General features: G+C 38.0%; 1 protein-coding gene across 1 annotated transcript; it reads left to right on the top strand.

Annotated features, from left to right (window-relative positions):
• Window positions 1-3,159: 3,159 nt before the first annotated feature.
• LOC4347947 (inositol-tetrakisphosphate 1-kinase 1-like) lies at window positions 3,160-9,413 on the top strand. The gene is made up of 10 exons (NM_001422963.1): window positions 3,160-3,616; window positions 6,134-6,215; window positions 6,412-6,444; window positions 6,548-6,668; window positions 7,120-7,212; window positions 7,411-7,530; window positions 7,632-7,808; window positions 8,245-8,300; window positions 8,374-8,458; window positions 8,992-9,413. The coding sequence occupies exons 1-10, from the start codon at window positions 3,414-3,416 to the stop codon at window positions 9,084-9,086; spliced, it is 1,065 nt and encodes a 354-aa protein (NP_001409892.1). The 5' UTR covers window positions 3,160-3,413; the 3' UTR covers window positions 9,087-9,413.
• Window positions 9,414-13,300: the final 3,887 nt, after the last annotated feature.

The following is a 13,300-nucleotide window of genomic DNA, read 5'->3' as shown; positions in this document are numbered from 1 at the left end:
TTTTACAAAAGTATCTTTGCTGATGATAGCATTTTACAAAAGTACAGAAGGCCTTGAAATCAACTCTACAGGCCTTGAAATCAACTCTACAATTTGATTCTGAGGGCTCACTTTATTTGATTCTGAGGGCTCACGGCAGAAAGTGAGCTTCTCAAAACCTCCAGTTTAAGTACCTTTGTTCCTCATTGTCCTGTTGCCACAATGTAATAAGCCTGCCCTCCAGAACCGCGTAGCCTAGCCCAACCAACGGGCGAACCCACTTACATTTTTGTCCTCGCTTCATGTAAAAGGGTTAACCCAAGAGTGGTATGGCTGGAGAGAAGAGGCCTTATAAGCTGGTTCCATCCCTGCTAAACTGGCAAGGTGGTACTAAACATGTGCACACAACTTTCATGGGCCACACATGTCAAATCTTAATTGGACCAGGATGTCACACACAAGAAATAATGTTATGGTTAGACTGCAGATTTAGAATGATGCTTTGAAGTCTACATACTTGGACGTGCCTATCGAAGTAGGACATTCTCCCACTAAGTCCTCTAATTTCTTGCAAGAGAGAACATGGAAATAGATAAATAGTTGGACTGATCACTTGATCAACTGTTATCTATAGCTAGAAAAGAGACCCTTGTTAAGGTTGTGGTTCAGTCGATTTTAACTTTGTTATGAGATGCTTCCATATTCTAGCTACAACTTGTTAGGAGATGAGGAAGTCGATTGCTAATACTTGTTGGGGGTTGAACACGGAAAGAAAAAGATGCATTTGCATTCTTGGATTAGCTTTTCTCACCGAAGTTCCTTGGTAGTTTGGGGTTTAGAGATCTTCAACTTTTCAACTAGGCCAAGTTAGGAAGACAAGTGGCACCTTCTAACATATCTCGATTCCTCATGTGCTAGAGTACTTAAATGTCATTATTTTCCTAATATGATTTTTTGGCATGCAAGTTGTCCTAGACCGGCTTCCTATACTTAGCATAGTATCATGCGTGGCAAAAAAAAAACTTTTGGAACAAGGTATTCTATGGAAAATTGGAAATGGATATGTTCTAATTTGCCAAGACAAATGGATACATGATGACATAAGTTATCAATCCGGTGCTAAAAGTTTGCTCATGATATCCAACAATCTAGGCAATATATTTGCTCCTGATAACTCGAAGTGAGCAGATAGTGGAGTTATCATGAGAAAATAGTGAATCTATTTGGAAATCAATTTTATCAATCCGGAGCAAACCGAAGACTTGTTTGAATTTTTCTCATGATTGTTTGGCCACAAGATATCAACTTCAGAGGCTACATATTCCTGCCCTTTGTGTTGTTTCTATGGCCATGAAGTGAAAGTTGAGCATTACTTCTTATTGTGTCCTTTTGCGACATCTATCTAGAATATTATCAAAACACGGTTTGACATTCAATTGCAAAGGAAACTTCTTTGTAATGCTAAGCTGTGGTTGTTTGATCTACTGAATCGTTGCAACGAAGTGTAGTGTGTGGTAGTGGCTGGTACTTGTTGGCATGTCTGAGTAGTCCAGAATCTATGGTATGCCCCAACTAATAGTTAAGAAAATAAACTTATGTGGATATAATTGTTATGGACTGTTTGAAGCCAAGGTAGTCGTCAAAAGACAAAAATTTCCTAAACAAGTTCAGAAATGTAGCCCACCACAAGCTGGTTTGGCTAGCCTCAATGTCGATGCATCAATCTTTTCTTCTTCATCGAGTTTGGCTATTGGTGTGGTGGTGCAGGGCCATATAGGAAGATGTCTATTAGGTTCCTGACGAGTTTTTCAAAGCATCACTACACCCGAGATTGCTGTCAAAGCATCACTACACCCGAGATTGCAGAAGCACTTGCTCTTCGATTTGTTGTGATCTTTGTGCTATGATGAAGGTTTTCATAGGTGATTTTTCATTCTAATTGATTGAAGCTAATCCAAAGAGTGAATATTATGCAAAGATTGTAAATGTCCTATTGTTCCCGATATCAAGTCTTTGGTAAGAAACTTTGTTTCGATTTCATTTCTTCATACAAACCGTAATACTAATGAGATGGCTCAGCTGTTGGCAAGAACAAGTGAGTATGATAGTTATTTGACCATTCGATAGTGTGTTCTTGGTTGTTCTAGAACATTGTAAATTTTGAAAGTTTCTGCAAAGAATGTACCAACATTGATCTGAAAAATCCTCAACCCCTTCCCGTGGCTTGAGTATAGCGACCGCGAATACACAAGTGTATGCTAAAATCTTAATCAATCATCTGTAAGAAAAAGACATTGTTATATTAGGTGTAGTTAAAAAAACAAACAAAGGAGTGCAGTTTCACTAACACGGTTTGGTCCCAAGTTTGTAGCTGGCTGGACATCATGCAGACCCCAAATCAACTACAGGATGCAAACATTTTAGAATGGTGGACCTCAATCATACATTCAACTTATGGAAGGAGAAGAAGAAAACTGATAGGGGCACTTCTTATAACCTGGTGGCAGGTGTGGCTTGAGCGCAATCGAAGAATTTTCCATCAAAAGCAACTAAGTGCCACCCAAGTAGCTTTCTTAGTAAAGGAAAATATAGATGCCATTCAGATTTTGCGCCATACATAAAGGCTTGTGCTTAGCTCTAGTTGATAGCATCATGTATGTAAATCTCTGAAAATGAAAACTGAAAATGTCACCTAGTGGTCTGCTCTTTCTTGACCTCTGTAACTGCTTTTCCTTCTAATATATCCGGCAGAGCTCCTGCCGTCTTTTGCTTAAAAAAAATAAACAAATGTTTTTGTCCACGACTATACCATCAACATATCATGATTAAAGATGAGTCTTTATATTCCTTAGATAAGTAGGAAATGGTTAGCTATTTTGTAGTTTACATATAGAACCAATATGTTTGTTTTACACTTTTGTTGGGTGAGTCATAGATGATAACTTTAACGAGACAAAAGTTTACACTATAAGCTTAAAGTCTATCTCGACTTGGATCCGGATCCAGCTGATCCGAGGCAAGAGTTTCGAGCTTTTTGCCACCAACAGATTTGTATCTAGTTACTTTTGGTGAGTAAGCAGCAGAAGGGGGTACAGAGAATCCGTAGCTGGAAGCAACAAACAAAGAAAGAAAGGGCTGTTCGTCTACAAATACTACCCTCCCGCTCTTCTTCTCTTCCTCCTCTCCTCTCCGCCATTAAACCTCACAAAAATAATTAAAAAAAATACCCCCAAACTTTGCAAAATTTTTTCTCCCCAAATCCACCCAAAAATCCTTCATCCCCAATCTTCTCAATTCGCGAATTCATCCTCTCCAGCAATCGCCCCCCAGTTTTTGTTTTCTCTTTCTCTCTCTCGATTTTGTGTTTCTTGAGGTGTTTCTTTGTGGCCTTCTCGTCGCCATTCTTGGTTGGATTAGGGTTAGGGTTCGTCGGGATGAGGGTGCACGAGGAGGCGTCGGAAGACAAGGAGCGGGAGGTGGAGGAGGCGCCGGACCTGATGCCGCTGTCTCCGCCGCTGACCGCCGCCGCCACTGCCGCCGTGGTTGCGGTGGCGGGGCAGCGGCTGGTGGTGGGCTACGCCCTGACCAAGAAGAAGGTGAAGAGCTTCCTCCAGCCCAAGCTGCTCTCGCTCGCCAGGTAACTTCTTTAGTTGTGATCCCGCGTCAAATTTGGAATCTTTTCTGTGGCTCTCGGAGGAGGCGTCTTCGTCTTGTGGGGGGATTTCATGACAATAAAAAGAAAAATGGTCTATTCTTTTTATTTATTTATTTATTTATTTATTCTGAACCGAAGAGAAGCCCTCCTAGTACGCTTCTTTAAGGCCTAATGGTGCTTAATTTCAGTGCATCAGATGGCATGTGCATTTGTGATGGATCCACGGTCAGATTGTGTTTTAGTATTGTGAGGCAAGAACAGGGAAGCGATTTAATTAGAGTCTAACTTGATTTATCTTATCTGAAATGGGAATGTAATCACTGCTGTTGGCTGAATCTGTAAGTACTGATTAAATTAGTGAGTTAGTTATTATTATGTTGTGGGAGTTTAGTGGATAGTGAGAGTGGCTCTTATGCATGTGAGACAGATGGTAGCTACAATTGGTCTCAGTATTATCTTACTACTTCTGGAGGGAGGGAGGGAAACTGGGAGGTTGGCGTCTTAATTATATGTCCTGTACTAATCACTAGTCTCAGTTACGTTTCTGTTGTGTTGTTGACTGCTTGTGATAGCTTATCTCCTTGTCAACTTGGAAATGTTGGCATTTCTTTAATATGCGATCCGTCTATCCTACGGTTGGTATATGGGATTGGAATATTCTTGGGGATAAACACCTCTCAGGTCTTTGAAACGGCCTGAGGGAAAAAAATCAGATCATTCACCAAAGTATAATTTACTTCCGTGAATCAGCTTGACCTGAATTTAACTATAGTATGCACGTGTTGACTTGACTATGCATTGATACATTCTCTTCCAGCATAGAATCCATGAAAATGATAGGTTCCTGTTTTGTAGTTGCAGGCTTGCAGCATAGGAAGTGTACTTTTTTCCTGGTTGGTGAACCATGACTCTCTTCAGAAAAAAAAAGAGAGATTTTATTCTTCTAGATTTACTGGTAGTCTCCTTTGATATTTTATAGGAAGCATTTATTCATAAATATTATCAGATGATTTATACATAAATAGTCTCCTTTGCCATTTAAAAGGTTAGATTTCAAGGACCCTACAAAATGCCTTTTTGTCTGCAATAGTTTTAAAGCATCATATTTTGTTTGTTGAAGACTTGAAGTGATCAAGTTTTCAATGCTTCCAAAACACAGTAAAAAATTCTGGAATGAATTTAAAGTCAGGTGTTAGCTCAAAGATTAAAGCTGTTGTCAGTATTATACACAAGCTCATGATGTGTTGTAAAGAAAATAGAGTTCGCTTTACCACAACAATTGATGACATCCAGATGTTTTTCCCCCCTACCTGTAGCCTCTTGGGAACAAAAATATTAGTGGTGTTTGGGTAAGATGTAGCAGTAGAGAAGTAGTGAGGTGTTCTGACAAGTGTATGCCTTTAGTTAGGATGGTATACTTGGCTACATTTGCGATTGAATCAACAGATCACATAGTAAAATATCGATATTCCAGAATATAAAATCGATACACTATTTTTTATTAGATATACTAAAATGCAAAATCAGGGGAATTGCCATGTGGTTCCAAGCCAACAAACTACAAAGATGCTACACTAGACAATATGCTGATGCCAGTGATAACATATACCTGAGTGCTACATTGGCATTATAGGATGTTGTTCAGAACAATGGGTAGGGGCGACTACTTCTCAATAAAACTGTGTTGATGCTGTTTATTTAATCATTTTACAGATATGTTGTTTCTGGGGTATTTATTCTGTTCCTCCCTTTGCTTAATAACATCATCTCTCTTAGCTTCTTAAACAACTGGTTGATTAATGCTACTGTCTAGGAGGAAGGTTTGAGAGTTTATGTTGCTACATAATTTTTCCTTGGTATTCAAGTTGTATTCAATGTCTTCCCAGAAAGCCAATATTAAATAGAGGTAGAGTAAATAAAACTAACTTTTCATATTTAGCTGGAGCCGATGCGCTCTATGAGCTTCTCATATGGTCACTTGCTCCGGATGGTTAGTCTATTTCTGGGTGATCTGGTCAACACTTTGTGTGTGGCACGTTTCTTACTTTTGGGAGTGTGGTTTCTTATATGGTCCTCTTGATTCCTCCTTTGTAAGTTTTCTTTCTTCTTACTGAAATGAAGCACAATTCTCCTGTGTTTCTGAGAAGAATTACCGTCAATTCTTCAATTGTGTTTCATAAGTTGTCTTAGTTTAGTTTAAGCATTTCCTTTATCTGGATTATATCCCGCTGCCCAGGGATAACCTGTGCTCCTTTGTCAAAAGTAAATCCTTTCATCAATAGTAACTACAGTACGATCCAATGCATTTCTTAGCTAACACAAGAAAAAGCTTGAAGCTGCCTGAAATAATCACACCTCATTCCTTTGAAACTATTCCTACTATTTTCTTATAGACTACAAGCTTACATTGTTATGAACAGTACACTGTGTTCGCATTAGGTTTTTTCTTTATGTTAAATTTTTGCAAGTTTCCTTAAACTGTTAACCCTTTTCCTTCAGGAAGAAGAGCATTCATTTTGTATCAATTGATGAGACTCGTCCTCTCTCTGAACAAGGCCCGTTTGATATTATATTGCACAAGGTTAGTCCTCATGCCTCTCTTTGCATGCATGAAATCAAAAACAGTATGCCATATATTAGTTAGGTTTTGTTAAACAACCATATTGTGCCTTTTGTCACTGCCTTAATCTTATCAGATATGTTAAAAACTTTTTCCTGTATATGCCATGCTGCCTAAGATATAATTTTTTTTCTGATTGATTTCCCTTTTTTATCAGCTTACTGACAAGGAGTGGCAGCAAGTTTTGGAGGTAGTCCTTGAGCACCAAAGCAAAAACTTTGATTCGATCAAAGAAAGAGTAAACACTCTTCAATTCATTTTTGTCCTTGTTGACCTTTTTCATCTTCTTGAAGGATTATCGTGAAGAACATCCAGAAGTAACTGTCCTTGATCCACCTAATGCTATTCAACATTTGCACAATCGCCAGTCAATGCTTCAAGAAGTTGCTGATTTGAACTTATCAAATGCCTATGGTAAGTTTTGCATATAATTATTGAATGTTGGTACTCATATGGTATCGAAGAGATTGTGTTATAGTTTCAATGTTCTTACTATTCACTTTAGTCCAAGTTAATGTTGTGATTTAACTCTTGTACGCATGAGATTACCATGTAGAACAGTAATACTGATCCTTCAAAGAACCTTCGCTCACAGTACAAAAATAGGGGATAAGAAGAGAGCATTATATTAATACCCACATTATGTAATTATCCATGAAATTTAGTGGAACTGTAAAAACAGATAAGTCTTTGTTATATTGCACTGCTTTCCTGAATTTGCAAAGTAGTTTCTTAGCATTTCTAAAAATGTAAACTGCAAATCTTAATACTGGCTTATGTCTGAAAATTACATACCTCCTCTACCAAGAAAAATGCATAGCCTTTTGTTTGTTATTTCTTGTGTTCAACCAATCAACCAATGCAGGTGAGGTTTGCACTCCACGACAGCTGGTTATCATGAAAGACCCATTGTCTATACCATCTGCAGTTGCCAAGGCTGGACTAACGTTGCCCTTGGGTGAGTTATACAATTATTCTACATCCATGCTCAGCCTTAAAATTAGAGCACACTATCTATGTCACTAAGTCTTCTTTTTGAGGAATATATATAGAGGAATTCTAGGTTATCAATTTCCAATTCATTTCATCAAATCTGTTAAAAAATGGATGGCAAAATTCTGGCATGATTCTGATCAGAATAGTACTCTATATACAGTTGCCAAACCATTGGTAGTTGATGGAACATCGAAATCCCATGAACTATCTCTTGCATATGTGGAGACATCCTTGTCAATGCTTGATCCTCCTCTGGTTCTCCAGGAATTTGTCAATCATGGTAACTTATTTATCATGTTCAATTCTTGTTTCCAAATCTTTTATCTGTCCTAACACTTCCTCAAATGTGGATATTGAAGTGCTGAGTTTTTTGTTGTACAGGTGGGATCTTATTTAAGGTATATGTTGTTGGTGAAACAATACGTGTTGTTCGCCGATTTTCTCTTCCTGATGTAAACATCTATGATCTGGAAAACAATGATGGCATCTTCCGTTTTCCGAGAGTTTCCTGTGCTACAAATACTGCAGAAGATGCAGAAGTTGACCCTTCTATTGCTGGTGAGCCTTCTGTGTTGCTGTCAGACCTTTATTATTCCATATTGGGTGTATAGTGGCATATTTCCAAACCTTACAAATTTGGGAGTTTGGAGTGGCATGTAGAGAACAGGAAATCAATGGCGTATCTCAGTTTGCAACTTTAGAGTGGCACATACCTAATGTTTCCTTTTAGTTTGGTCTAAACTATTCCAAGTTGCTTGCTTCATGGGCATGATAGGAGTCCTTTCGGGCTAATAAGCCTGTATTTTAGTCTGATGAATAAGCTATCTGCTAAATCTGTCTACTAAAAATATCAACTAGTGCAGCTCCCTGGTGGTTCTCCAGGGAAATAAACAACTCAATTGTTAAAGTTGTTTAGTCTGACCGAATACCAACTTTCCAATTATCAAATTATAAACATATTTATGTTACTGAGCAAAATGCCATAAAATGACAGAACTTCCTCCAAAGCCGCTTCTAGAGAAACTTGGGAGGGAGCTTCGGCGCAGACTGGTATGAGTAAATCCCATTCATGTTAACAATATCTGGTTTATCATTTGTTATACCTAACTGTAAAATATTTCAGGGTCTTAGACTGTTTAACTTCGATATGATTAGAGAGCATGGAAGAAAGGATCGGTACTATGTCATTGACATCAACTATTTTCCTGGTGAGTCACATTCTTGTGTTGTGTGTGGTCAAGTAGGGGGTGCTCTGTGCAGTTTTCTAATGCTCTGCCACCATGAATGCTCTACTATTTTCTGGACAGTTTACCAATGATTCGATTGTGTTACCATAGAATATAGCTGTCGTTTGCATACCTGCTAAGGGTAACATTGTATTAATTACTTGGAAGATTTACACCGATCTGTAGATTGGATTATGTTATAGCCATTTTTTGCGTTGAAGCTAAGCATAGCGGTGTCAGCAGGTCATGCTCATGCATTGTACATGCATATGCTTATATCTGTGGAAGTTCCTCCTGGGTGGATATGTGCATACGTAGAGCATAGAGATTGACATGACTGCCATTGTACTGAGATGGGCATCAGTTTTTAACTTCTTTTTTTTTTGTGGGGAGTTTTTAACTTCATTTAACATGACTGGAATTAGTTACTCTATTGGGTCACTTTCTTTTTGCTACCAGCACGTCATATATCCTCAAGATCATGTTATATGATTGTTGTACTTGAAATCCTGCAGGATATGGGAAAATGCCAGGCTATGAGCATATATTCATTGACTTCCTACTCAGCCTTGTGCAAAACAAGTACAAGAGGCGTTTAAGCGGGAGCTGAAGTGTAGAGAATATATCCAGCCGAGAGTGATACCATTGACAACAAAATGCCACCAATGTTAGCTGGCAGCTTAGATAGATTTTTTTTTTCAGTTTGTACAGGTCAAGGAGATGTTAGCTTTGAGGCAGATGCCTGACGAGCAGTTCAAAAAAAAAAAAGGCTGCTTAGTGCCAGGACGATATTAAGAACAAACAAAAAAAGGGAAAGAGAAAAAAGGTTCGGTCTCTCCGTGCCCAACCTGTGTAAATCGTTCACTGAGTTCCAGCCTGAAGCTTTTCAACAAAATGATGTGATTGCCCATTTCGATGAGCTCTATCTGTTGCGTGCTGGTGCTGTTTTTATTTGCTCTGAACGCTGAATTGCTGAATGCTGATGGATTCGTCGCTTCTGCAGTCTAATATGAGTTTTATCTCTGGATTGTCATATCGTATATGATGGAACTGTTGATTGAGGCTTTGATGTAAGTTGACATCTTCTGGCCCATCGTCCATCCTCCAAATGCAATGTTGAGAAAAGCCCAAGCCAAACGGGAATCGGAATCTTCATCTGGTGAGCATGTTCTTCTCACTCTTGTGTTTCAGCTAGAAACTAAATACACCTTTTTTTTATAATAGAAATAAATCCGACCTTTTCTTTTGAAGAAGCTACAGAAAGTAAATAGACTAGTACTCCTATAAGGGGGCATGTACAATGGTTATTAATAGTGGTCTCTTAGCGTTGCTAATTAGGAATACTTGTTGACATAGAGGAAAGAGAAAGAGGAGAGACAAAACATCGTTGTTATGCATGACAACGGCTTAACAACGACTCTTAGTCACTATAATATGAAAATATGGTTGCATGAGGATATAAATATGGAAAGAATATTAACAAAAGAAATGTCATCTCAATTATTGTAAAAACATGGTCTCTAAATAATCTTGTATTGTTTAAGAGACCATACCCGTCTCTACCATTGAACATGCCTAATAGAGTAGCCAAAATCTGCTGAGAATGCTGTCATTCAGGATGGCACCCATACATATCCTTGCATCACAAAACCTACATGCACGGTCTTAATCAGCTAGTGAAAGCAAGAATGTTTCCTTCACATCACGGTTGATTACTGGTGGGGTCGTTTTCAGATAAGAGAGCATTACGTTCATCTGGCCTCATCCTGTAAATTAAGAATTATTATCTCTTCCTGACTGTCAATCCCATTCACATACCATGAGCAATTCAATGCGATATAGCCGATTGCTATCTCATGGGAAGGGAGAGAATTTCTATGCCATAATATAAGCATTTCTCTGTTGATTCCAATATTCCATAAATCCCATCATTTCCATGATTCCACAATCAATTATATGCTTAGAAAAAGGATCTAAGTAATTCAAAATTTAAAAGTTAACAACTGAAGTGACAAAAGATTTCTTTCGACCTAACCTTTGTACTTGCTAAACAACATAGAAATCTTTATATTTTGGAATGGAGAGTATATTACGGTGAAGCATCAGCATTTGTGTAGACAAAGTTACCATGATAATTCCAAACTTATTGGACAGAATCACACAAGTTGATAACTGGATCATATAATAAATTATCGGCTCATGCCTTTTTCCGCATTGAAATGCATATCACAAGCTGAAAGAAAGCTCTCAGAACATTATCATGTTTGGTCAAGATCACATAATTTATCTGTACACATTACGCAATGAACTTATCTCAGAACTAACTAATGGAGTTAATCATGACCTTTGTGATTACTTCACCTAATGAATAGCGCTCTCCACCGCACAATCCACAAGTCAACACATGCCTTTTCTTTTTTTTTTCCAAAGGAGAAGATGTATGATATGTAGTAGACATCAAACCGGCCATTTATAAAGTTCAACGTCTCCAACTGATGAATGTTTGGTTCTCTCTCTCTCACTCTCTTAAAAAAAAGAGAGAAAAGAAATGAAAAGAAACACTGAATGTTTGGTCACACACATACCTTTTAGGTAGTGAGTGATCGAACGTGCAATAGGTCCTTAGGTCAAGTTTTGATAACAAAAGAAGAAGAAACATTGGTTGAAACAAACAAATGAATGCTATCAGGAGTCCCTTTCTCCCTTTTTTTTAATGAGAAGCCAAAGTCACTTTCTGAAAACCACATATTATGAATACTTTGAAAATGCCCAAATGATTGGTCTTAGTCATATGTTATTGCAGCAATGCAATGCAAAGCAAAGTGGAGGTATGGTTGTTCTGCCGGGCCTGCATGCTCTCTGAATTTCCTAATAGCCCCCACTATTGCTTCTGCTTACGGACACAAGCCAAGCAGAAAGATTTGCACCTAATGATAGGTTGCTATTATCAATCATTGCCTTGCTTACTTGCTGCAAGACATAAGGAATCTCAAACCTATTAACTAATCAACTTGTGCAGGTTAATTCCATTATATATATTTCTTAGAAAACATATACTAGCTAGTATATATTTTTAATCCAGATCAAGCTAGTTTGAGTACATGTAGATTTGAAGTGCTATATCCAACAAGAGGTACATATCATTTGAAGGTATTTATATGTTCTATTCTTGGGATTAACCAATAATTATATTATATTGTTTGGAACACTTTGTAGAGCATATGGACCACCAAGAACACTTAGCTTGTAGAAACCACCAAGAATTAAAGTGACGATGATGCGTGTTAGGGATCGATCAATAGATGAAGTGTTGCTTTTCTTTTCTTTCTTTCTTTTTGTGAACTTAAAGAAAAAAAAGTTGTTGAGATGGTATAAATCATTTGCAGGCCCACAGGAACTGCAGGCCATACTCATATATCTGGGAATATCAGAATTTTTCTCTCCGATCCATCCCTTTTGTCTGAAAATTCATTATTCGATCGGTGGCAAATCTAGGATCGATTCGATCCGGCAGGCAGGGCCCCATTAATTATATACTCATATCGATGGATCATGCATGCATTGTATTCAATTAATTCAACCTACTGTACGTAGTACTAATAACCAAGCAACACTTGGCACATGGAGATGGAAAATAAAACACACCTGTCGTTTTTGGTGAGATTTGCCGCCTTATTTACCTAGGATATTCGTCGACTCTCCACCCAAGAATTCGGTGCACTTGTTCACACCGATGACCAGATAGATAGGTAGATAGATCATACCAGTTTCAGCTTAATATTCTTCCTCAGTTACAAATTCTTTAATTATTATTACTACTCATCTATTGAATTAACAAATTCCTAGTGACAACTAATTAATTGAGCTAGTGACAGTTAAATTATAACAAATGTCAAAATTACATATAACTAATTAACTAGATTAATATCTTTTAATTTAGTGGACCCTACAGCTATAGCAAGATGCAATGGGTAGTTAATTGGGGGGAGGGAGAAAAGAGAAAGAAAATGCTTAATTGGTCCCATCATTTTCTGGCAATTATCTTCATTGGCAAGGGTATGGATGATGATAAAAAGCATGTTGACCACAAAAACTGGAGATGAGATGAGATGGTTGGTTGGATTGGATCATTGGTTGCATTTGATATGTCTATCTGTCTCTTACAATTTGCTGCTGGTGCCATGCTGCAAGAACGCTTTGCATGGCGGCCGGGCAGAGTGACCCATCAGAGATTGTGCAGGATTTGTTGATGGTGATTGGGAGCTGCTAGCTGATTCAGATCCCATCGATCGATCTCAGCACATACATACATACATACATACATACATACATACATACATACATATATATATATATATATTCACATGCATGTTTATATGGAATTACAATTAATTTCATTCATCGATCACTGGTCGATATGACCTGCATGCATGCATGCTAGCTTAATTCTTGTCCTCGCTCATCCCAAGCTAATATAATTAAGCTACCTATAGATAGATAGATATAGCCAATTAAGTCGTTATCACTAGTGATTGTTTGTTAGGTCAGGGACACACAGAGAGTAGCTATACTACTGTTGATGTTAATTTTGCCAATAATTGACGACCGATCGATCGACCAAAAGCTACGTTACCTACTTTATTCCTGCCCTCTCTCTCTCTATTTATATCTGCAGCACTCAGGTAGAGAGAGAGAGAGAAAGCATATGCATATGATTAATCATCATCATCGATCATCATAAATTGTCGATTAGTTCCTATGCACGGTCGCAATCCCAATCATCGAATTATCTATCTATCTACTCAAGAGGATATACTTGTCCCA

This window comes from Oryza sativa, chromosome 10 (assembly GCF_034140825.1).
Source record: "Oryza sativa Japonica Group chromosome 10, ASM3414082v1".
NCBI lineage: Eukaryota > Viridiplantae > Streptophyta > Magnoliopsida > Poales > Poaceae > Oryza > Oryza sativa.
The sequence above is the reverse complement of the archived record's forward strand: the minus strand, read 5'-3'. Positions and strand labels throughout refer to the sequence as shown.

Coding starts and splice junctions, on each gene's coding strand:
- LOC4347947 (NM_001422963.1), top strand. CDS start 3,414: ATGAGGGTGCACGAGGAGGCGTCGGAAGACAAGGAGCGGGAGGTGGAG. Junction 3,617..6,133: donor AAGCTGCTCTCGCTCGCCAG/GTAACTTCTTTA, acceptor CTTTTCCTTCAG/GAAGAAGAGCATTCATTTTG. Junction 8,301..8,373: donor GGGAGCTTCGGCGCAGACTG/GTATGAGTAAAT, acceptor AAAATATTTCAG/GGTCTTAGACTGTTTAACTT.